This window comes from Loxodonta africana, chromosome 8 (genome assembly GCF_030014295.1).
Source record: "Loxodonta africana isolate mLoxAfr1 chromosome 8, mLoxAfr1.hap2, whole genome shotgun sequence".
Lineage (NCBI taxonomy): Eukaryota > Metazoa > Chordata > Mammalia > Proboscidea > Elephantidae > Loxodonta > Loxodonta africana.
The window spans coordinates 116,436,146-116,459,983 of record NC_087349.1 but is presented as its reverse complement, the minus strand read 5'-3'; the positions used below and the strand labels follow the sequence as shown (position 1 = coordinate 116,459,983).

The 23,838-nt window shown below is 45.4% G+C and overlaps 1 protein-coding gene across 9 annotated transcripts in view; it reads right to left on the bottom strand.

The window, feature by feature from the left end:
- TNS3 (tensin 3) overlaps positions 1 to 23,838 on the bottom strand; it is a 337,654-nt gene that overhangs the window by 186,270 nt on the left and 127,546 nt on the right. For all 9 annotated transcript variants that reach the window (XM_064290241.1, XM_064290242.1, XM_064290245.1 and 6 more), the window contains 6 exons: positions 22,461 to 22,583; positions 17,085 to 17,149; positions 12,911 to 12,994; positions 5,165 to 5,277; positions 4,535 to 4,595; positions 3,646 to 3,721 (listed from right to left, as the gene is read on the bottom strand). In XM_064290241.1, the coding sequence (XP_064146311.1) occupies positions 3,646 to 3,721; positions 4,535 to 4,595; positions 5,165 to 5,277; positions 12,911 to 12,994; positions 17,085 to 17,149; positions 22,461 to 22,583 (522 nt within the window). The remainder of the gene's footprint in view (positions 1 to 3,645; positions 3,722 to 4,534; positions 4,596 to 5,164; positions 5,278 to 12,910; positions 12,995 to 17,084; positions 17,150 to 22,460; positions 22,584 to 23,838) is intronic.

Genomic DNA, 23,838 nt, shown 5'->3' with positions numbered 1-23,838 from the left:
GATGGAAAAGCTCAATATCATCATTCAGAACAAGGCCAGGGGCCAACTGAGGAAAAGACCATCAATTGCTCCTATGCCAGTTCAAGCTGAAACTGAAGAAAATCAGAGCAAGTCCACGGGAGCCAAAATATGACCTTGAGTACATCCCACCTGCATTTAGAGACCATCTGAAGAACAGATTTGACACACTGAACATTAGTGACCAGAGACCAGACGAGTTATGGAATGACATCAAGGACATCATACATGAAGAAAGCAAGAGGTCACTGAAAAGGCAAGAAAGAAAGAAAAGACCAAGATGGATGTCAGAGGAGACTCTGAAACTTGCTCTCGAATATCAAGCAGCTAAAGCAAAAGGAAAAATTGATGAAGTAAAGAACTGAACAGAAGATTTCAAAGGGCGTCTTGAGAAGACAAAGTAAAGTATTATAATGACATGTGCAAAGAGCTGGAGATGGAAAACCAAAAGGGAAGAACACGCTCAGCGTTTCTCAAGCTGACAGAACTGAAGAAAAATTCAAGCCTCGAATTGCAATAGTGAAGGATTCTATGGGGAAAATATTAGACGATGCAGAAAGCATCAAAAGAAGATGGAAGGAATATACAGAGTCATTATACCAAAAAGAATTAGTCGATGTTCAACCATTTCAAGAGGTGGCATATGATCAGGAACCGATGGTACTGAAGGAGGAAGTCCAAGCTGCTCTGAAGGCATTGGTGAAAAACAAGGCTCCAGGAATTGATGGAATATCAATTGAGAGGTTTCAACAAACAGATGCAGTGCTGGAGGTGCTCACTCGTCTATGCCAAGAAATATGGAAGACAGCTTCCTGGCCAACTGACTGGAAGAGATCCATATTTAGGCCTATTCTCAACAAAAGGTGATCCAACTGAATGTGGAAATTATAGAACAACATCATTAATATCACATGCAAGCAAAATTTTGCTGAAGATCATTCAAAAACGGCTGCAGCAGTCTATTGACAAGTAACTGCCAGAAATCCAGGCCAGTTTCAGAAGAGGACGTGGCACCAGGGATATCATTGCTGATGTCAGATGAATCCTGGCTGAAAGCAGAGAATACCAGAAGGATGTTTACCTGTGTTTTATTGACTATGCAAAGGCATTCGGCTGTGTGGATCATAACAAATATGGATAACATTGCAAAGAATGGAAATTCCAGAACACTTAATTGTGCTCATGAGGAACCTTTACATAGATCAAGAGGCAGTTGTTCAGACAGAACAAGGGGATATTGATTGGTTTAAAGTTAGGAAAGGTGTGTGTCAAGGTTGTACTCTTTCACCACACCTGTTCAATCTGTATGCTGAACAAATAATCCGAGAAGCTGGACTATATGCAGAAGAACCGGGCATCAGAATTGGAGGAAGACTCATTAACAACCTGTGTTATGCAGATGACACAACCTTGCTTGCTGAAAGTGAAGAGGACTTGAAGCACTTACTAATGAAGATCAAAGACCACAGCCTTCAATATGGATTACACCTCCACATAAAGAAAACAAAAATCCTCACAACTGGACCAATGAGCAACATCATGATAAACAGAGAAAAGATTGAAGTTGTCAAGGATTTCATTTTACTTGGATCCACAATCAACAGCCATGGAAGCAGCAGTCAAGAAATCAAAAGACACATTGCATTGGGTAAATCTGCTGCAAAAGACCTCTTTAAAGTGTTGAAGAGCAAAGATGTCACCCTGAAGACTAAGGTGCACCTGACCCAAGCCATGGTATTTTGAATCGCATCATATGCATGTGAAAGCTGGGCAATGAATAAGGAAGACCGAAGAAGAACTGACGCCTTTGAATTGTGGTGTTGGCCGAGAATATTGAATATACCATGGACTGCCAAAACAACAAACAAACCCGTCTTGGAAGAAGTATAACCAAAATGCTCCTTAGAAGCAAGTATGGCAAGGCTGCATCTTACATACTTCGCACATGTTGTCAGGAGGGATCCGTCTCTAGAGAAGGACATCATGCTTGGCAGAGTACAGAGTCGGCAGAAAAGAGGAAGACCCTCAACGAGGTGGATTGACACAGTGGCTGCAACAATGAGCTGAAGCATAACAATGATTGTGAGGATGGCTCAGCACCGGGGAGTGTGTTGTTCTGTTGTGCATGGGGTCGCTATGAGTCGGAACTGACTCAACAGCACCTAACAACAACAACAGTTCAATCTCTATGCTGAGCAAATAATCCGAGAAGCTGGACTATATGAAGAAGAACGTGGCATCAGGATTGGAGGAAGACTCATTAACAACCCTCGATATGCAGATGACACAACCTTGCTTGCTGAAAGTGAACATGAAGCAGTTACTAATGAAGATCAAAGATTACAACCTTCGGTATGGATTATACCTCAACATTAAGACAAAAAAAATCCTCACAACTGGGCCAAAAAGCAGCAGCATGATAAATGGAGAAAATACTAAAGTTGTCAAGGATCCAAAATCAATGCTCATGGAATCAGCAGTCAAGCAATCAAAGGACACACTGCATTGGCCAAATCTGCTGCACGAGAGCTCTTTAAAGTGTTGAAAAGCAAAGATGTCACTTGAGGAATAAGGTGTGCCTGATCCAAGCCATGGTGTTTTCAATTGCCTCATATGCATGTGAAAGCTGGACAAGGAGTAAGAAAGAACAAAGAAGAATTGATGCCTTTGAATTACGGTATTGGCAAAGAATATCGAATATACCGTGGACCGCCAAAAGAATGAACAGATCTGTCTTGAAAGAAGTACTGTTAGAATGTTCCTTAGAAATGAGGATGGCAAGACTTCATCTCACTTACTTTGGACATGTTATCAGGAGGGACCAGTCCCTGGAGAAGGATATCATGGTTGGTAAAGCAGCAGGTCAGCGAAAAAGAGGAAGACCCTTGTAAAGGTGGATTGACATGGTGGCTGCAACAATGGGCTCAAACAAAGCAACAGTTGTGAGGATGAGGCAGGACCAGACAGTGTTCTGTTCTGCTGTACATAGGGTTGCTATGAGTCAGAACCGACTGGATGGCACCTGACAACACCAACATGCATGTTTAAAGCAACAGATACTTGCATAAAGGCTTTCCTTATTTTATACAAAATCTGTCCTAATATTATTTGAAAGAATTATAAACTTTTCTACTTTCAACATACATGAAAGGTAAAAATTTAGCAGCTAATCTCAGCCAAGAACCAAATTACCCGAGATTCAAAACTGTTTTGATCATTAGCCAAGCCGTAAATGCACTACCTGTATTTCACCCTTTCGCTATTAATGATAAATATTTTATTCTTGCACCTACACCCTGCAGGTCTCATTGTCATGTTAAGATTGCAAACACGATCAGGAAGTGAGAGGCCTCAGATGCTCTGTGGCTCAGTCAGGACTTTAATTTCAAGTTTACCTAGTGGCTGTATAATGAAAGAGAAATGAGGACAAAGATTTCTTCTGCCTCTTTAATTAACGTCGTTCGAAAATTAACCAAATGCCTACAGTAAGAGTTATTTTTCATTTTTCCTATGGGCTTTTTTTTTGGGGGGGGCGGTGGGGACAATGTTTTAAGATAAAATGGTTTTCCCTTTGCATCGTTGTCCCTGAGCAGGGAGGGCAGCTCCGGCAGACTTGGGGACACTCACCATGATGTCCCCCTTCAGGAGCTGCGCCGGCTCGATGGCGATGCAGACCCTGCTGTGGTTTTCCGGGCTGACATTGCTTTGGGATAAACAAAAGCGTGAATAAGTGTGCAAGTGCTTGATGTAACGGGAAGAAAACATCTTGAGAAAAGCAACACTACAAGTGAAAACCCAGCAATTACACAACATGGCCTGATTTGCTCAGCAACCCAGCCATCTAAGAATCTAGTCTATGAAAATGAGTGCAAACAGGTACAAAAAGTGGCCAGGCCAGCGAGGGTTGGACAGCATTTCCGGGGGCGGGCCGTGACCTGCAAGCACCTGGCCCGGCCCAGCCCTGGTGTGTGGGGCATGCAGACTGCTGCAACTGCTGTAGAAACCCTAAGGGCGACTGCCAATGTGGCAGCAACATTTAGAGTCCAGAGCGAGTACAGAAACATGGACACCAGCTATTGCAAGTGGTGACCCTACAATGGGAACATTTTTTACCTTTATTAGCTCTCCACTTGTGCCCATACAAGGCTTTTTCAAAACTAAAAAAAAAGCCCAGAAATCCCTAGAATTGCTGGGTATGTGTGGTAACCCAGTGTCTAAAATCCAAAGGACAGAGAAAAAATGCAACCAGTACTTGTCATGGGACTCTTGCCCATATGTTCACTCTCAAATGGCAAATGACCCTCTCTCCCCTCGAAGCCCCAGCACCCACGCCCCTTTGCCAGTCTGGAGTGACAGCACTCAGACTGGAAGGAGGTAGAGGTGGTGAGGGAGACTTGGTAGCCAGTCTCCCTGTGCGCCCCTCTGGGCTCTCTGCCAGCTATCTCACCCCACCCTCTCCCTGCGGAAGGAGCAGCTCGGGCCCCCCCACAACCTCCAGGTCTCAGAACACACTTACTAGATCCCCGACGTGTAGACAGGCTGCATGGCCTGGTAGAGCTTCAGAAAGGGCCGGCACACTGAAAGAGAGGCAGTTAGCCGTCAGACACCCCCCACCTGGGCAGTGTCCGGCAGCAGGAACCCACAGGCATGAGGCAAACAGAGAGAGGGGCATTAGCAGGCAAGGAGCCTGCTCGTGCTGCCCCAGAGGTTCAGGTATAAGGGGACCACAGGCTGCAGTTCTGTGTCCTCCTGTCAAGTCACTTTGAAGGGGCTTCGGGAGATGAGGTGTCTGATGTGACTTAGGAGGACAGTCATTGAGATGAGTGGGTGGGCTGAGGCCCCTTCCCTGCTTGGATCCTCTCAGAACTCGTAGGTGTTGCTGGCCCAGGATGTCACCACGGAGTGCCAGGGGAAAAGGACACTCCAGCCCACCTCACTGAACACCCGTCCTCTGATGCTAGTCAGCCTCATCAGACCAAGACACTGCTCTGCCTATAGGGTGGTGGCCCATGACAACCACCGAGGAACAGAAACTTGCTGGTCCTCAAAGAAGGAGAAGGGAGGCTTGCTTCAATCCAGAAAGCCAGGAGCACCACTGCACCTGCGTCAGCAAATCCCAGCACCACCGCTGCATGCCATCACTCACCTCCACCTGTGTCGAAGTTGGGGATGCCGTGCAGGATGACAAAATGCAGGAACAGTGGCGAGGCGTTCATTTTCACCGACCCAGACAGGAGGCCACTGAGGAACTGCACATACCTGCAAAGGACAGGAGCTCAGAGCTTCCAAGGGGCACCCCCGGCCCCACCCCACGTGTAAGCACAGCCAGGAAGGGGAGGATGAAGACATGTGGACCCAGAGCCTGCCAGACTTAGGGCTCTGGGGGGGAGGGGGTGGGGGGATGCCATCCTAGCTGCTGACAACATGACGAGTTTTCAGCATCCTTTGGCCAACTTCCCTACAGAGCCTCAGGGAGGAACTTGGAAATCCATCATACACCTCTGGGGGACTTCCACACAGAGCACCTACTGTGTGCCTGGAACCAGGGATCCGGGACCATAAAGCAGCCTCTTAGCCCGCAGCTGCCCACGCTGGATCCCCGCTGTGGCACGAGCCTGAGGCTGTGTAGTCCCAGGTGCAGGAGCCCCCACACCCTCCACGCATCCATGTGCTGGGCATCACGACCCTGTGGCTGAAGTCCAGAGAAGGTGACGCAGGAGCACAAAGGACCTGCCACAATGTGTGTGCTCCCTCCAGCTGAAGCTGCCCTCTGAGGCGGCACAATTACCTGTCCAGCCATTCCACCTCCATCACCTGTGTTCTCTCAGCACACCTATGACCATCCTTGGTCCCATCATGGAGTCTCTGCTTGGTGCAAATGTTTAATGCACACTCCTGCTAACTGCAAGTCTGGAAGTTCAGGTCAACCCACAGATGCCTCACAAGAAAGGACTAGTGATCTGCTTCTGAAAACTCAGCCATCAAAGCCCGGAAAAGCACTACTCTGACACACGTGAGGTCACCATGAGTAGGAGTCCACTCATGGCCAATAGATTCCCACCATAGTGAAGCCTGCAGAGGCCACATCTGATTGGCCAGAGGTCCCCTGACCTTCAAATACATGTACGAAACCCCGGCTTCTGAACTCTTGCACTGCTTCTATCTGTATTTTCTCCCTGGCTTCTCCTCAGGCCCCCATCTCCACTCTGGCTAAGTCAACACCTACTACATGCCTGGAAGACATGACTTCTTTTTTCTACTTCCTCTTCTTTGATAAAGTGATTAATTAAACACTGTGCACCTGTATCAATGCTGACTTCAGACATCTTCTCTGTGCATGCGGGGGCTGCGAGAGAAGTTTCCACAGCAGGAGGGTTGTATCTTCGTGGTACTCGACAGATGTGGCAGTAATGATGGAGAAGTGAGTATAGACACCAGCCATGCTCTCGCCTTGGCCATTCCCTCCACCTGGAGAGTCTCTTGTTTTCCCTGCAAATCTCATCTCTCGTGCACGTGACTAACATGTGGCAGCTCCTTCCCTCCAGGTCCTCTCCCTGGCTTCTCAACCCCCTCCCATGCCCTGCATGCATCCCCAATGCACCCTGCAAGCACATGCCCCCATAGCACGCAACACCTTACACTCAATCTATTTGTTCCCATGTCTTTCCTGCCAAAGTACTGCAGTCTTTGCAAGAGAAAAAAAATAAATAAAAAACCAAAACACCCACAGTCTAATCATCTATGTATATCTCTAATGCCTGCAGCAGAACCTAGCAAACGGGGGCAGTCAGTGAGTACTGACTGACAGAGGTCAATGCCAACACTGCTCGCAGAGGACTATTCAGGCTTCCAACCACCCAGGCCCAGTCCATTTCCCTCTGAGCCAATAACACGCCATCCCACATCTGAAATGGCCACTAAGCTTAACCTCGTTTATCTTAAAAAAAAAAAAAAAAATCTCTAATTTATGCTGGCAATTCAGACACAGGCCATTATGTCAAACAGCTGAATCCGTATACAAAGCAAACTGAACAAAAAGAAATTTCTGGTAAACACTAAAAAAAATAGGAGAGTGTTAGAAAGGAAGTTATGCTTCTTTTTTTCATAGAAAACAAGGCATTTCAGTACTTCCACTTTCTTGACGGCAAACACTTTCTTCTTGTTTAAGACAGCACAAAACCTCGCAATGCTGCTGGTGGACTTCAAGGGGTGGGTCACCAGGCCCTGAGAGCCCAGATGACGAGGCCCACACAGTGGGTCTCGCCACCAGAGGGCGCCCACACTGCTGCCCTTTCTGGCATTTTCTTCCTTGACAAGATTTCTTAACTTCTACTGTACTTTAAAATAGAAATGGGTGAACAGTTCAATTATTTTTAATCTCCTAAATTTTACCGAAGGAGCCACGGTGGCACAATGGTTAAGCGTCTGGCTGCTAACCAAAAGGTTGGCGGTTTGAACCTACCAGATGCTCCATAGGAGAAAAGACCTGGCAATCTGCTCCCATAAGGACTGTTGTTGTTTGGTGCCTTCAGGTATGGTTCCGACTCAAAGTGACCCTACGTACAACAGAACGAACACTGCCCAGTCCTCCGCCATCCTCACAATCCTTGTCATGCTTGAGCCTACCGTTGCGGCCAGTGTCAATCCATCTCATTGAGGGTTCTTCCTCTGTTTTGCTGACCCTCTACCTTACCAAGCATGATGTCCTTCTCCAGGGACTGGTCCCTCCTGATAACATGTCCAAAGTATGTGAGATGAAGTCTCTTCATCCTTGCTTTTAATGAGAACTCTGGCTGTACTTCTTCTAAGACAGGTTTGTTTGCTCTTCTGGCAGCCTGCTCTATATTCAATATTCTTTGTCAACACCATAATTCAAAGGTGTCAATTCTTCTTCGGTCTTCCTTATTCATTGTCCAGCTTTCACATGCATATGAGGCAACTGAAAACACCACGGCTTAGGTCAAGTGCACCTTAGTCCTTAAAGTGACTTTCTTTTTTAACACTTTAAAGAGGTCTTTTGCAGCAGATATGCCCAATGCAATGCATCCTTTGATTTCTTGACTGCTGGTTCCATGGGTTTTCACTGGACAAATGTTTCAGAAGTAGGCCACTAGGTCCTTCCTCCTAGTCTGTCTTAGACTGGAAGCTCCACTAAAACTTGTCTACCAAGGGTGACCCTGCTGGTATTTGAAATACTGGTAGCAAGGCTTCCTGTATCACAGCAACATGCAAGCCACCACAGTATGACAAACTGACGGACACACGGTGGCAGTAAGGATTACAGTTTCAAAAACCCCGTGGGCCAGTTCTACTCTGCCCTATAGGGTCACTTTGAGTCGGAATCGCATTGACAGCACACAACAGTGACCACAAATTTCACCCACTGCAGATTTCATGGTTCTTGGTTTCCCTAGTTTTCAGCAAGGTAAGGGAATCATAGACTTTTATTATTATTATTATTATGCTTTTTTTGAATCACAGATGTTTTGATCAGAGGGACCTCTGATTGAATCATCCATCTCTCTGAACCGCAGCTTTCCCTCCCTCCGGCACTGGGTAGCTCTAGTCACAGGAAGGTGTTTTACTCTATCAGCACCTGGCAATTGCTCGGGTGGATCACACACAGGTGACCACTCCAGGTGTGATGATTCCCTCCACCCCTTCTGCACATTCCCTGGGCTTGTGGTGCGCGTGGACCCCAGCACCTGAGGGGAACTGGCTTTACATCTCACATCTACATACAAACATGGAGGGTTCTGATGCGTGGTGGCCTTGAGATGCTCCCAATTAGCAAAGAGAGTGGGGGAATCCATGTATGTCAGAGTAGAGCTGGTTTCCACAGGGTTTTCAATAGCTGGTTTCTCGGAAGTAGATCACCAGGCTTTTCTCTCCAGGTACCCCTGGATGAACTTGAACCTCCAACCTTTAAGTTAGCAGCTGAGCACATTAACCATTCGCACCCCCCAGGATTCCTTCTCCCTTTGCTGAAGGACAGAATGATGAGACCGAGCCCGCAGGATGGCTGCCAAGAGGAGTCGCGCTAGATCTAAAAGCCAGGAATGGCGCCTGAGAAGCAGGTAATGGGCACATGCAGAGGTCCCAGCCTCTGTCCCCCATTACACACTGTCAGGTGGCAGCAACCCTCAGGGCCCAAGAGGGCTGGGGCATGTGGTCCAGAGAAGCGGCCAGCTGGCTTGAAGCTGCTCAGCTCTGAGGCAAGGCCAACCCTCTCTGTCTCTACATCTGCATGTGGGGACAGGTTGGGGGGTCTCCATATCACAAAGCGCGGTAAGCCTGGCTTGTCACAGTGGGCCCTCGCTAAGCAGCAAACGCCCTTGTGAGAAAAAGCCTGGACACCCACTTCCCTTGCCTTAGGTCCGAGTGTTCTTTGAGACACTTTGTGGGTAAAAAATCACGTCAAAAATTACAGAATATCAAAGATCAGACAATACTGTAAGGTTAGGATCATTTCCACCTATTGGAAATATCAAGGAAATCCTAATTACTGCATGTCACAACTTCTGATCTCTCTTCCCTTTACCTCAAAGGGACACCCACAACAGTGCGCAGAGGACGTGGGGATGACAGACTTCCGTAACCCAACCCGGGCCCCCGGTGGTCACTTTTATACCTCGTCCCCAGATGTTAGCTGTCCCAAGGAATTACTGGTCACCAGCCATTCTTCCCTATCAAACACAAAGTGATGGAAGCCAGACATGGGTGCTGCTCTCTCAACTCTTTCTTCTTCACAAGAAAGGATAAGAAAAGGAAGAAGGTCAACAACTTCAATAATTTAATGAATTACTTCCTTTATGTTGATGATAAATTAAACTATACACGGGCCTCCAAGTTGACAGACACCTTTGACACACCATCAACAAAATTATCACTGGGTAACAGGAGGACAGGTCCATTGGTAGAATCCTCACCTTCCATGCAGGAGACCCAGGTTTGATTCTCAGCCAAAACACCTCATACACAGCCACCACCCGTCCATCAGTGGAGGTATGTGTGTTGCTATGATGCTGAACAGGTTTCAACAGAACTTCCAGACTAAGGCAGACTAGGAAGAAAGGCCTGGCAAGCAACTTCCAAAAATTAGTGAATGAAATCCTATGGATCACAGCGGTCCAATCCCATTGGGCATAGGGTCACCATGCATTAGGGGCTGACTGCACAGAGCCGACAACAACAGGAGGCCAACATCAGGGTTTGAAAAGCTGCTTCCCATGGTAGCCCTGTTTGCTGAAGCCTAAAGGTACAAAAAGAGGACTGCCCATGGCCACAGTTCCTGCTGGAAACAAGTAACTTAACAGGCCATCATTGACCTGGCTCCTGTGGGCTTGAGGGCTTTTTTACATGTAATGAGCAAAGTAACAGAGAATTTACTTCCCACCAAATGGACTGCATGCATAACAAGCAAGCTAAACCAAATATTTATTATGTAAAGGCTCTAGCGAAGCTCTGTTATTTCTCTGTTGATGACTGCTGGGGAAATTACTGTTAAAGCTGTAAGCTTCTTAGAGCCACAAATGCCAAGCTAATTAATTCACTCTCATTATTATGAGATTTTGAAATAATTTCTTGAGCTCGGTCCTAAAATAGCCCACAAAGCTCCCACACAGGGTTTTTAGGACCAGGTGAGAGCTCTCACTTCCGAGCCTGTACTTACAAATGCAGCCACCTCACTGTGACATGAAATGCCAAGAAATTTAGCCCTGGTTTGAAATATTCCTCTAGATTCATTTTTATGTGTTCGTTTGGTTATTCAACCACTTAATAAATAACAATTCGGTGAGCATCCCCTAAGTGCAGGCACAGGGCAGGGAGCCAGGAATAAGGGTCATTTCTCGTGACCTCTGGGTACAGGGAGATTACAGTCTTGGAATGCAAAATCAAACCCAAGCCAACCTTACAGAAATGTAAATTGCTAGACCTTCAAATATATAATGATGGGAAGGATACATGAAAGCTTTGTTGTTGTGGTTGTTAGTTGGCATTGAGTCAGTTCTGACTGACTCATGGTGACCTTATGTATACTCATTGTACGTGAAAATTTGGGGGCATACTGAAATCAGATTTTTTCTCCTTTTTCACTCTCTTTTAATGCTACTAGAAAGCTGTCAGAGCAGTCAGTAATAAGAACCAAGAGAAGACAATAAGAGCAAATATAATTTCCCAGTGTGTGCTAGGCATTTTGCATGGGTCACTCCTCACTTTCTACATAGGAGGTCCCATTAATGGTCCTGTTTTGGAAACGGCTCAACAGAGAAATGACACTTAATGGTTCAAGACAGAGCAAGGGGTTACTTAAATATAATACTGATAGAACCTTGGCTTTTCCTCAAGCGACTTGCCTTCTCTGTGGGGTCTTTTGCTCATAGTAGGCTAGGCCAGGCCCACATCTAGAGTCCATGTTTCTCCAGCACATTCTAGTGTGAACACAAACAGACCCATGCCATTGGAAACACTCAAGATAAAAGCCAAAGGTGCCCTTGGTGGTCCCAAGTTGAAATAATGAGCCCCTGCTCCGGACCAGCATCTACCTCTGGCCTGCCTCCCTGATGTAGAACCTTTCCACCCACATCGGCTGACTGGGCCCTCAGTGCACAGGCAAGAACAGAGGGACGGAATTCACACACAATGAAGGTGTCTCTAGGACAGAACGTTCATTTTGGCAAATGCCTTGGCAATTCTTTTAAAAACTGTCACTCAATTTACCAAAAAAAAAAGGAGTGTCGCTATGTCCTTGGCTGTGTTAAATCACCATCTGCAGAGCAAGTGGGTCTGAAAGGAAAGCCACCTACCAACTTTTCTTACTGCCTCTGGACACTGAGCTTCCTCAAGTTCTCATTCTTCACCTCAGCCTGTCAGGCACACAGAAAAAGGAGAACGTCCTGCTCCACCATGGCCATTACCCAGCACTGACCGAGCATCTTCCATGGACCAGGTACAGCACACGCAGTAGAGAAAGAGGAAGTGTGCCAATAGAAAAAATGGTACTACCCTGGCTTCAGGGAGGCTGCTGTCTAGGACAGGGGTCAGCAAATGATAACCCTGGGGCCAAATCTGGCCACATGTTTGTATAAAACAGTCTGACTGGAACACAGCTGTGCTCATTCATTGACGTATTGTCTAGGGCTGCTTTCTTGTCAGAATGGCAGAGCTGAGCAGCTGTGACAGAGACCGGATGGCCTACAAAGCCTAAAATACTTACTACCTATCTTGTTTACTGAGCCTGGATAGAAACAAGTCTCAGAATAGTAATAATGGAAATGAAAACCTGCCATAGGGGCAGAAGACCCAAATTGCTGAGAGTGTGGAGAAGGAAAGCAGCCGTTTATCTCTCCGGAGCTAGCCAGTGCCATAGGTGGCTCCCACCACCACCACCACCACTACCACCACACAATTTTTCCTCGCTTAATTTCTCCTCTCATCATAAAAAAGCTCCTCCCTCAGCTTCTTTGCAGAGGCCCTGGTGGTGCAGTGGTTAAGAGCTCAGGCTGCTAACCAAACGGTCCAAAGCTCGAGTCCGCCAGCTGCTCCTGGAAAACTTATGGAAACCCTGGTGGTTCAGTGGTTAAGCACTGTGCTCTAAACCAAAAGGTTGACAGTTCGAATCCACCAAGTGCCCCTTAGAAACCCTGTGGGGCCGTTCTACTCTGTCCTATAGGGTCGCTATGAGTTGTAATCAACTTGACGGCAACAGGTTTTTGGTTTTCAGATTCTTTGGCAGGACTTAGGCCAGCCATTCCCAGTAGGGGGCCAGAGGAGGGTCTCTTCTGTCTCTTCAGGGGAAAAGTGTCATTTGGCATTTCTTAATGTAAAATCCCATTTACCTTTTTCCTCTGGCTCGGGGGGGGGGGGTTATGGGAGCATGGTAGATACATACCGTTTTTGGGATGGCTGCATTAAAGCTGAAACTTTATCATCATAAAATTTCTTCATTGCAAATCTGTCAAGGGCTTGGTCGGCACTAGGGAAGCAGAGAGAGCAGGCGCATTAAACTCAGCTGTGTTCCCATGGCACACCCAGGTGGAATGTGGCAGGCGTTTGGTGGCCGCGTTGAGTGACCGCTCCCAAAGGAGCCCATTCCTTTGCTACACCTCGTGTGTATACCCACTTCAACCATCTTTTCTTAGAATTCATTTCCCCAGGGGTATGTTCGGTTCAAAGTGAAAGCCACACCAGCAGGGTCTGAAACCTCAGCTGGAATGCTATCATCTTATCTCAGGGTCTGAGACTTAAATGTACGGCAGGCATGGCTCACATAATAATAACCCACTGGAGGTTTCCCGGGTGGCCGGCAGCAGGACTGGCATCCAAAAGCAGCCCGTTTCCACTCTGCCTCCCAAACAAATGAGGCCAGTTTACATGGGGCTCCCCAGGAGGAGACAACAAGGCAGGCTGAGTCCCAGCTTCACGAGGAAGCTTTGGCAAACCAGCAGGGGTACAGACACGAGAAACAGAGCCCCAGAACACCTCAGCTGGTGGCCACCCCACCAGGTTTCAGGAGCCAGGTTGGGACAGGTGTGGGATGGCCAGCAAGCCCCAGATTAGTAAATCTCTTCCAACAACAGGCTTGACAAGGGCTGAGAGCACCGTGCTCAGCCCAGCGGGGCATTGCAACAGCACCCTCATGTCTTAGGAGTAGTCTGGGCATTTTTTTGAAGTTAATGTCACAGAAGGAATACCACCTTTTCCAAATAATGTATTTGAATTCCCAATGCCAGAGTAGCATTCAAAGAACTTTTAGGGAGCATCATACTGGGCCTTAAGGTTTCCTGACATGATCTCAAAATTAATAGTGGAATATCAGTGAAAAAAAAGAATTTTTTTTTTTTTATCAGTGCAGTTAAGCCCAAAGTCCTAAGACTGTTTGAGCCAAATCTTGAAAATCTGATGTAAGTTTGGACCCTCCCCTTAACATGTGCCCATCCAGACAAAATTTATATACAGTTCCAGAATTGTGATACCCCCCAAGACCTGGGAAAAAGACTAGGGGAATATATGTAGAGAGGCAGGCAGAAGGACAAAGCAAATACTCAAAATTAAATTCAGTGTGGCTTGACGTCCACCATAGGTTACAGAGTGGGTATCAATGCTTGAGTCTGTCTGAATAAGGGGTTGAGTTGATGGGACTGTCATACACCAAAGGGTCCATTTAAAGTCTATTTAATATATTGACTAGAGCTCTTTTTATTGAAGCTGAAAACTCTAGTTACATATCCATTCATTCACTTTAAGCCTCCTTTTTTCTGGAATTCACTTGTTTTATTAAATGATGATAATGCCTTTGGGTCAATATTTGTGTATAATATTAATATCACCATTAGCATGAAGGACATTATGATTCATTTTATTTTTATGAACTATTCTTCTTAGGGTGCTTCTACACAAACGTTGTTCTTCCTTTGTGACTTGAAGCTTCCGTTTTCATTCCGTTTTGGAGCACAATTTGTGATAAAGGCTTAAAAATGTGTGTTTCCTATGACCTACTCTAAAAGAAAAAGATCATAGAAATGATCAAAGAGATAAACAGAAGAAGGCATTTATCATGGCATACTACAGAGTAGAGAGTAATAGAAGCAACATAGGTTTTAAAGAAAAACCGGGAGCAACCTGCATATACAAAATCAGCCACTGATTAAATACACATTATTATATCCATCTAATGGAGCACTAAGTAGCCGTTAAAATAATGGTATTATCAAGGACAGACATTTACAAAATAGTGTGAATTTAGAAAAGCATGTTAAAAAACATTATTGTAGTGCTATCCCATTTTACTTAAACGTATTTAACTCTATTGCTCTTATTAATAACTGCAGCATTAATAACAGCTAATACTTGTGCACGCTTCTTGTTCTAAGTGTGTAATGGATTAAATTGTGTCCCCCCAAAATATGTGTCACCTTGGTTAGGCCATGTGTGGTTGTCCTCCATTTGGGATTTTTCTATGTGTTTTAAATCATAATGTCTGCCTGTGGTTAAAAGGATTAGGGTGGGACATAACACTCTTGGTCAGGTCACCTCCCTGATCCAATGTAAAGGGAGTTTCCCTGAGGTGTGGCCTGCACCACCTTCTGTTTTACAAGAGATAAAAGGAAAGGGAAACTAGCGGAGAGTTGGGGACCTCATACCACCAAGGAAGCAGCGCAGGGAGCAGAGTGCGTGCTTGGGCCTGAGGACCTGAGGTTCCTGCGCTGAGATGCTCCCAGACCAAGGGAAGACTGACGCATCACAAGGACCTTCCTCCAGAGCTGACAGAGAGAGAAAGCCTTCCCCTGGAGCCAGCGCCCTGAATTCAGGCTTCTAGCCTACTGGACTGTGAGAGAATACACTTCTCTTTGTTAAACCCATCCACTTGTGGTATTTCTGTTACAGCAGCTCTAGATGACTAAGACAGACTGCTTTACGTATGATGACATTCCACATTCCCAGAACTCTAAGGTACAACTATTATTCCCACTGTCCAGATGAGGACACAAAGGCTCAGAGAAATTCAGGTAAATTGCATGCCACCACACAGCTGAAATACAGGCTAAATATTCTGAACAAGCAGCGCTTTCAGAAACAGATCACCTGACACGTTTTATGTGACAAACCCATCTCTCACCATCCTTCCTAAGAAGGACAGGTCTCTCCAGAGCACCTGGACCTTCAGTTCCATAAAGAACTGCATTGTTGGGGGCAGAAATGCAGAGGGTAGTCTTCGTCCAGATTCTACCAGGTTCAATTTGGTCTCTGACCAAATGTCTTTGGCTGAATGGAGTGCTTCAATGTGTCCAGGAATCTCAATTGGGCTGGCACGTACACAAACACTTATTATCGCCGCAAGGGTATCTGATTTTCACTTGGGGCTTGGGTTTCCTTCCTGGCAGGCACAAGCTCCCCAATTTGTTTCCAGAAAAAACACTCAGAAAGTCAAATTTCACCCCCTAATGCTAGAAAAGACAAGGTTTATCAGCTAATACGAATGGGCTTATATTTCCTCAGAAAGGAACAGTTCATACTTCACAAAGTGGGCATTGAAAAAAGAGGGCAGATGCAAATTTAAAACCCAGAAAGAATGATATTTTTGAGCTGAATTTCCAGCATAAGTGGAGATCTGTGTGCCAGGAGGTGGTATCTGAGTGTACCCTGCTCATCCCAGTGCCACGAGGGCTGGCTGGCAGCTGAACACCCCTCCCGGCCTAGCTGTGCCCATCACCCATGGCCTGGGGAGCAGGCAGAGGCCAGGGATATCTCCACAATGGTCTTCACCTTCTGAGAACCAAATGCTCTGGACACTATGGTAGGCAAGACAGTGCGTTCCTAGCCCCATCCCCCAGGTAAAACCTGGCTGCCCACTCCCAGGCTGCATGATTGAGAACATGCCGCCCAACCCCTCTGAGCCTTGGTTTCCTCATCTGTAAAATGAGAATGATGATAACTGCCTCACAGGTTAGCTGGCAGGATTAAGTGAGAAAATGAATACCGGTAAAGTGCTTCCCAAAGGTCCAAAACAAAACCAAACCCACTGCCGTCGAGTCAATTCTCACTCATAGCAACCCTATAGGAAGGAGTAGGACTGCCCCCATCAAGTTTTCAAGGAGTGGCTGGTGGATTCAAACTGCCAACCTTTTGGTTAGCAGCCCAATGCTTAACTACTATGTCACCAGGGCTCCTTCCCAAAGGCCAGTGCCTGCAAAATATGGTGGCTACTGGCATTATCACTTACAAGGTGTGGCAGCATAGAGTGAGATGGCACTCTTCTTGCTATTAACAACAGTAATACTTACCTCTATTATTTTTAGTAGAGAATGACAGTGAGCTCAATGTATTTTTGATGTCTCCACGAATCAATTATAAGTAATTTCTGAACTATGAAAGGGCCTTTCCCCCAGTGTAAAACCCCTAACCCAACCTGGCAGCACTGACGCTGGGTCTCAGAGGTGCAGCACACTGGGGTGGCTACTCAGGGAGCCCTCAGACCCCAGGGCAGCTCCTGGAGTGCTGGCCTCCCTCCCCCTTAGCCTTAGGGCCCCACAGCACCCGCAGGTGGCTCTCGGACTTCATCCTACCTGGCTGAGACGTTGGTGAAGTGCATGTAGGAGGAGATGACCACTCCTATGCGTCCTTTCCCACCCTGCAGGAGACAAAACAGGAGCTGAGTTGCTCGAGTCCCATGGCAGAGGTGTAACTAGAATAGGACAATGCTCACACACTGCACAGGCGATAAGGAGTTTGCTGTCAAGATTAAACCGGCGTCTCTCTCCTTTGCCTTCCTGTGCGGAGGTAGATTCAGCACCTCATACAAGGGCAGCCTCTGCAGTGGGAGCCTGCATGGGGAGAGGGGGAGGCAGATGACAAGGGCAGATACTAACTAGGGCACCTGCAGGAGCCCCTAGGGCAGAGCGGCACAGCTCAGCATCAGACAGTAATTTCACCATTTCCCAATTAGAGCAGAAGAAACTGTGCCTGGGGCAGAGGCAATTAGCATAACCTAATTAGCCAGGTGAAATGTAAATGATGCCTGCTCTGGGGTGGCGAAGGTCAGGATGGCACACATAGTTCAAGTCGTCCAGAGCAGCAGTAGGCACACTGTCAGTGCCCCTGACAGCCCACAGCTCACTGACACACGGTCCACTCCTCCAGACAGGTGGTACTGAAAAAGACAGGTTACCAGTCAGTAACCACAGACATCCCACATCCTAAACAGGGCCAGCCGGCTCTGGCACCACAGACCAGTGTTACCAGCAGCAGGATAACACTGTCCAGAACCACCAAAACCATATGACAGACCATTCTCACCCAGACCATGGATTGCTACTTTCTCGAACATACCGCCATGACCTACAACAAACCAAAACCAAGCCCGTTGCGGTCGAGGCGATTCACAGTGGCTGGCAAATTATAGCCCACTAGTTAATTCTGCTCACCACCTGTTTTATTACGACCCATGAGCTAAGAACTGTTTTCTCATTTTTTAATGTTTGAAAAATTCAAAATAGTAATATCTGTATCATATGAAACTGATCTGAAATTCACATGTCAGTGTGGCACAGCCGCACCCATTCATTTCCGTGTTATCTATGACCGCTTTTGCACTACGATGGCAGAACTGAGCAGTTGCAACAGAGACCACATTGCCCACAAAGCCTAAAATATCTACTATCTAACTCTTTAAGGAAAAGCTTGCTTATGATCAACCGATTTTCAACAAGGATACCAAGTCCATTGGATGGAGGAGGAACAGTCTCTAACAAATGGGGCTGGCAAACTCGATTTTCACATGCAGAAAAATGAAACAAAATCCATACTTCACACTATCCACAAGAACTAATTCAAAATAGATCAAAGACCTACATGTTAAATCTAAAACCATGAAGTTCTTGGAAGAAAATATAAGAACAAAGCTTTGGGACTAATTTTTTTCAGTGATTATCAAACATAACAACAAACTCACAAGCAATGGAAAACAAAATAGGTAACTGGGACCTCATGAAAGTTCATCAAAAGACTTTATCAAAAGAGTAAAGAGACAACCTACATACTGGGAAAAAAATCTTTGGGAATGCTATAACTGATAAGGGTCTAATATCTACGATGTATAGAAAACTTCTACAACTTAACAACAAATAGACAAATAACCCAATCAAGAACTGGGCAAAGGACATGAACAGACACTTCACCAAAGAGGACATTCAAATGGCCAGCAGACACATGAAAAGATGTTCAATGTCATTAGCCATCAGAGAAGTGCAAATCAAAACCACAAAGAGACTTCATTTCACTCCCAAGGCAAAAAAAAAAAAATGGAAAACAACATGTGTTGGAGGGGATGTAGAGAAATTGGAACCCTCATCCATTGCTGATGGGAATACAAAATGGTACAGCCATTGTGGAAAACAGTTTGGTGATTCCTCAAAAAATTAAAGGTAGAGCTGACATATGACCGCAATTCCACTCCTCGGGATATACTCAAGGGATCTAATAGAAGTGACATGAACAGACACATGCACACCTATGTTCATCACAGCACTATTCACAATAGCAAAACGATGGAAACAACCTAAGTGCCCATCAATGGATGAATGGATAGGTAAAATGTGGTACACACATACAACGGAATACTACTCAGCAATAAAGAAAAATGAGTTCTCAAAACATTTTGGGACATGGATGAACCTAAAGGACATTATGTTGAGCAAAATAAGTCAGTCACAAAAAACAAGTATCATATGTTGTCACTTTAATGAAATGACAAACAAGTAAATATACATAAACTCAAAAAAACAAAAAACTTGTTGATCTCGATCTAGAATTGCTTAAAGTCAAAACGGCAGAGTACCAACATGTAGGTCCTTAAGTCCACTCTTTAAAAGAAATGACAGAGCAAATCCAAATCCCAATTCCAATAAACCCACAATCACATGTGTATGTTACTCAGGATTCTCCACACTGTCTCAGGAAAGCAAAGCACATGCCTTCTAGATTTTCAATGCAGGCATGCTTAAATCCTTAAATGTTTATTTGCAGTTATTAATTGTACAGCTACTGGTATAATTATCTTATAAAACTTTTTTTTTTTAAAGACATAAATTGACCTACAAGTCAGAACCAGGCAGAAGGATGGCCTTTCCCACTACCATCTTCAGTCTATCACTGTTTTTTTTATGCTACCAGCCATGGATAGGCAGCAGTGGTGCCTCAGTGCTAGAATTCTCACCTTCCACGTTAGAGGCCTGAGCACAATTCCCAGCAAACGCACCTCAAACGCAGCCACGACCCATCTGTCGTTGGAGGCTTGAATGTGGCTATGATGCTGAACAGGTTTCAGCCGAGTTTCTAGACTAAGACAGATTAAGGAGAAAGCCCTGGAGATCTACTTCAGAAGATCAGGCAATGAAATCCCTATGGCTCACAAGGGTCCTGGCCACATTTGGTCATGGGGATAGAGCAGGACTGGATAGAGTATTCATTCCGTTGTGCATGAGGTAGCCATCACTCAGGGGCGGACCCAATGGCAGCTAACGACAACTTCATAGATAGGAAGTCCTTTAGCACAAGCAACATTCTCTTGAACTTGAACAGTTCTCATCCGTTTTTAACAAAAATCACCGAATCACTGGGTGACACAATTTGCTGTGTGTTTTCTTCACCGTTGACACAAAAACAAAAGTACAGTAGGGATGAAATCTACCCAAGGAACTACAGGCTATTCCTCCTAAATCAATAACTCGGGTTGGAGGGCGGGGTGGGGAGGGGCAGAGGGAATGGGACAAACAAACAAAAACCATATCCTTTATATCGAATAAGACAATGGGGGAAATGGACAGTGCCGATGCTTGTACAACATGGTGAATACAACTAATGTCGCTGAATCGTGCACTTGAACATGGTTACCATGACAAATATTGTGTTACATATAGTTTACCATAATTAAAGAGAGAGAGAAGGGGAAACATTGCTATGCTAGCTTCTCCATTTGTCCCATCCAAGCCAAGACAGACCCAATTATGCTAGCAATTTCCGGCACAACTTTAAAGGAAACGCACATTCTGCAAAGCACGCAGATTTTGGCAAATGTCAGCGATTTCATCCCAACAGTGATTTATGATAAACTTCTGTTAATGTCAACATCAGTCATTTTAAATTAAAAGAGAACTTATCTTTCAGAGTGTGTTGTCTAGATGGTTGAAGAATAGTTTACATGACACCAGAATAGCACAAGTGATGAGCAAATTATTTTTAATAAGTTTCAACATGACTCCAATTAATTCCATTATTGAGATTTACCCAGAGGGCCGAGAGTTGCTTAGGAACAAGAAGGATTTTAGAAATCTCTGTGTGGGAATTTCATCGCTTGTTATCCAGATGCTTTAAATAATACTACAATTTATCTCATCAACGAAATCGATATGGAAAAGTGAAACTGAATGAATAGTTCAGGGCACTGCTTCCTGAACTCTGGAGCACACCAGAATTCTCAGAAAAAAACAGATTGCTGGGCCCTATCCAGAGCTCGTAGGTCCACGGTGGGGCCCTGGAATCTGCATTTCTCACAAGTACAAAGGTGCTACTGACGCTGCTGTGGTCTTGTTTTAAAAACCACCCGGTTAGGGAATCATGCTTGGGAACGGCTAGGTGTCCGATCTTAGGCACCAATGGCCCATCAGTGAGTAAAAACACCCAGGTCAGGCTAGATGAAAAAAACATACACTTAGCTTTAATTGATTAGAATTATTTCTAAAATGTCTTTTTTTTTTTTTTCCAGTTTGTACCAAAGCACATATTTGAGGGGAAACTCCTTAAGCTAACATAGTGCTTGAAAAAGCTCAGATGTGTGTTTTGCTGCATATATTCTCAACAACAAAATTAATGATTTTTTTTTTTAAACTGAATTCCATAATTGAATGGATTTTTGTGCAACTTTTGAGTATTAAACAATCAGAATACAACTGTCTCAGGATGGAAACACCAACATTTTCTAGACATTCTGGGGGTCACAGCGTGCACTGCAGGATGTCAGAAATAGAGAACTGCCCCTTAAAGGACTCTGCCTCCACCCCACTGGCAAACTTCCTGTCAAACCATTCCTCCCACACGTTGCAAAAATCTAAGCTGCGTGTGTGATCATAACTTCTCCTTTATAGTAAAAATATCTCACAGGAGGGTTAAGCCCCAATTCTCCTTGCCCCTTAGGGAAATGTGCTTTCACTTCTGCCCCTCTGAACATCAACCAAACTTGGGAAACCAGGGCTGAGAAAGGAACTCTTTTCAGTAAGAGGCAAAAACCAATCCCAAGGCAGCTGAGAAACCTGAGAATTAAGAAAGATGCCGGGAGGTAAGAGGTGAAAGCCTAAAAGGTGGCCCCCAGGACAAATGCCCTGGCTGCACCGCGGGCCTGGACCCAGGGAGCAGAGCAGGCTGCCCACACCGCAGCGACTACAGCCGGGGCCGGCCAGCCTGTGAAAACGCACCGGTAGATGCTCCTGCAGGCTGGTGCCGCTTACAAACGATGACATGCTTACTGAGACATGCTTAGCATCACGCCCATAGTCACATGTCAACCAGTTAATCACTGTAACTCAGACGGAACAGAAAATCTGATACCATGTACCTTAAAAGTGCCTTTTTCTTTTTTAAAAAGGGGGCTTTCCATGGTTAAGGACAAAGGAGGGAGGGAAGGAAGAAATTCACTTTCAGTAGTATCATTTGTTAGTTGAAAATGTCCCTTCAGGGATCTCAATTCTAGAAGCTCTGAAGTCAAACTCTGGGAGGTTTGGGGTTCTTTTTGAAAGACAAGTAGGAAACCTAACCACAAACATATACAGAGCACATCACACAAGTGAATGTGAGAGTGAACATGCGGTTCGTGGACACGTCCATGCAGCCAGCATCAACCTTCAACCCACAACCTTCACAACTACAGGGGGCGCCCTCCACTCGCTCACCCGGCAGTGGATGACCACCACATGCTGGGGGTCGCTGTTGAGCCAGGACTCCTGGGCTTTGCATATGGTGCACATCTTATCCAGGGGTGGGGCGTGCAGGTCCGGCCAGCCCACATCCATCGTCTGCAATGAGAGAACACTTCTTCAGTTTCCACTCTCTGAAGGTTCTACAGCCATCTTGTGTTTTTTATGTCAATGTATTTTGTTTGGGAGTAAAGAATGATGCTGCGTGTGCCTTTTCTAAAACCTAATGAGAAGTGTAGCCAGGCTCCTTCACTAGAAAGAAAAACATGAAGTATAATGTTGCCTGAATGAGACGTCTCTCCAAGGGTCTTATCTGTTCTCGTGCAGCAGGAACGACAATCCCCAACAGGCCTTTTAGGAGCAGAAAATGGTGCAAGGGTATGTGGGGAGGGGCTGAGAGCTGGCAGGACCTGAAACAGGAGTTCTTGGCCCAAGCCGCTGCCAAAATTCCCCTGCTAAAACTAAAATCACGGTTTGGGAAAATGCAGTTAGCCGTTTCCCCACACTCTGTGCAGACAGCACCTTAGAGACAAAGGACCATCACGCATACTTGGGAGACAGCAACACGCCTCACCGGAGAGAAATGAGCCCACAGAAGAGGAAGCGCCTTTGAATCTTAATTATAATTTCAGACATAAACGAAGAAATTAATAATCACGTGATAACGAATATAGTGGGTCTAGGTGCAAAAAAGAGCAACTCTGAGCAACCATGATAAATATGTCTAGCTCTAAAACCTACTTTGGCCAACTAGGATTTTTATTTTTCATTTTATTCATTTTTTTAAGGGGAGAGGAGACGCAAAGCTCTATTGGATGAGAAAAGCAATAGAAATAACGTAAAAAATGAAAACATCAGAAAACTGTCAGGAAGAAGGAAAACTCACATACTCCTTCCACTGCTCAGAAGTAACCACAACAGCATTTTCATGAATCCCTAAATCTCTTTTTCTATGTGTATTTAACACATTTGAGATAATACCAAAAAACCAAATCCAAACCCACTGCCGCGGAGTCAATTCCATCTCGACGACCCTATAGGACAGAATAGAACTGCCCCATAGGGTTTCCAAAGCTATAAATCTTTACCGAAGCAGACTGCCACATCTTTCTCCCGAGGAGTAGCTGGTGGGTTCAAACCATCAACCTTCTGGTTAACAGCTGAACATTTTAACCAATGTGCCACCAGGACTCCTTAGTTGAAATAACATTTTACATAAATTCTGCATTCTATTTTTGTTAACTAGTATTTAAAGGGGCAATTTACTGGTTTTTTAAAATTTTTTTGTTCTAATGGCTGCAAAATAAACCAATACATGCATAACTTACACATTTGCATTTTTAAAAACATTCCC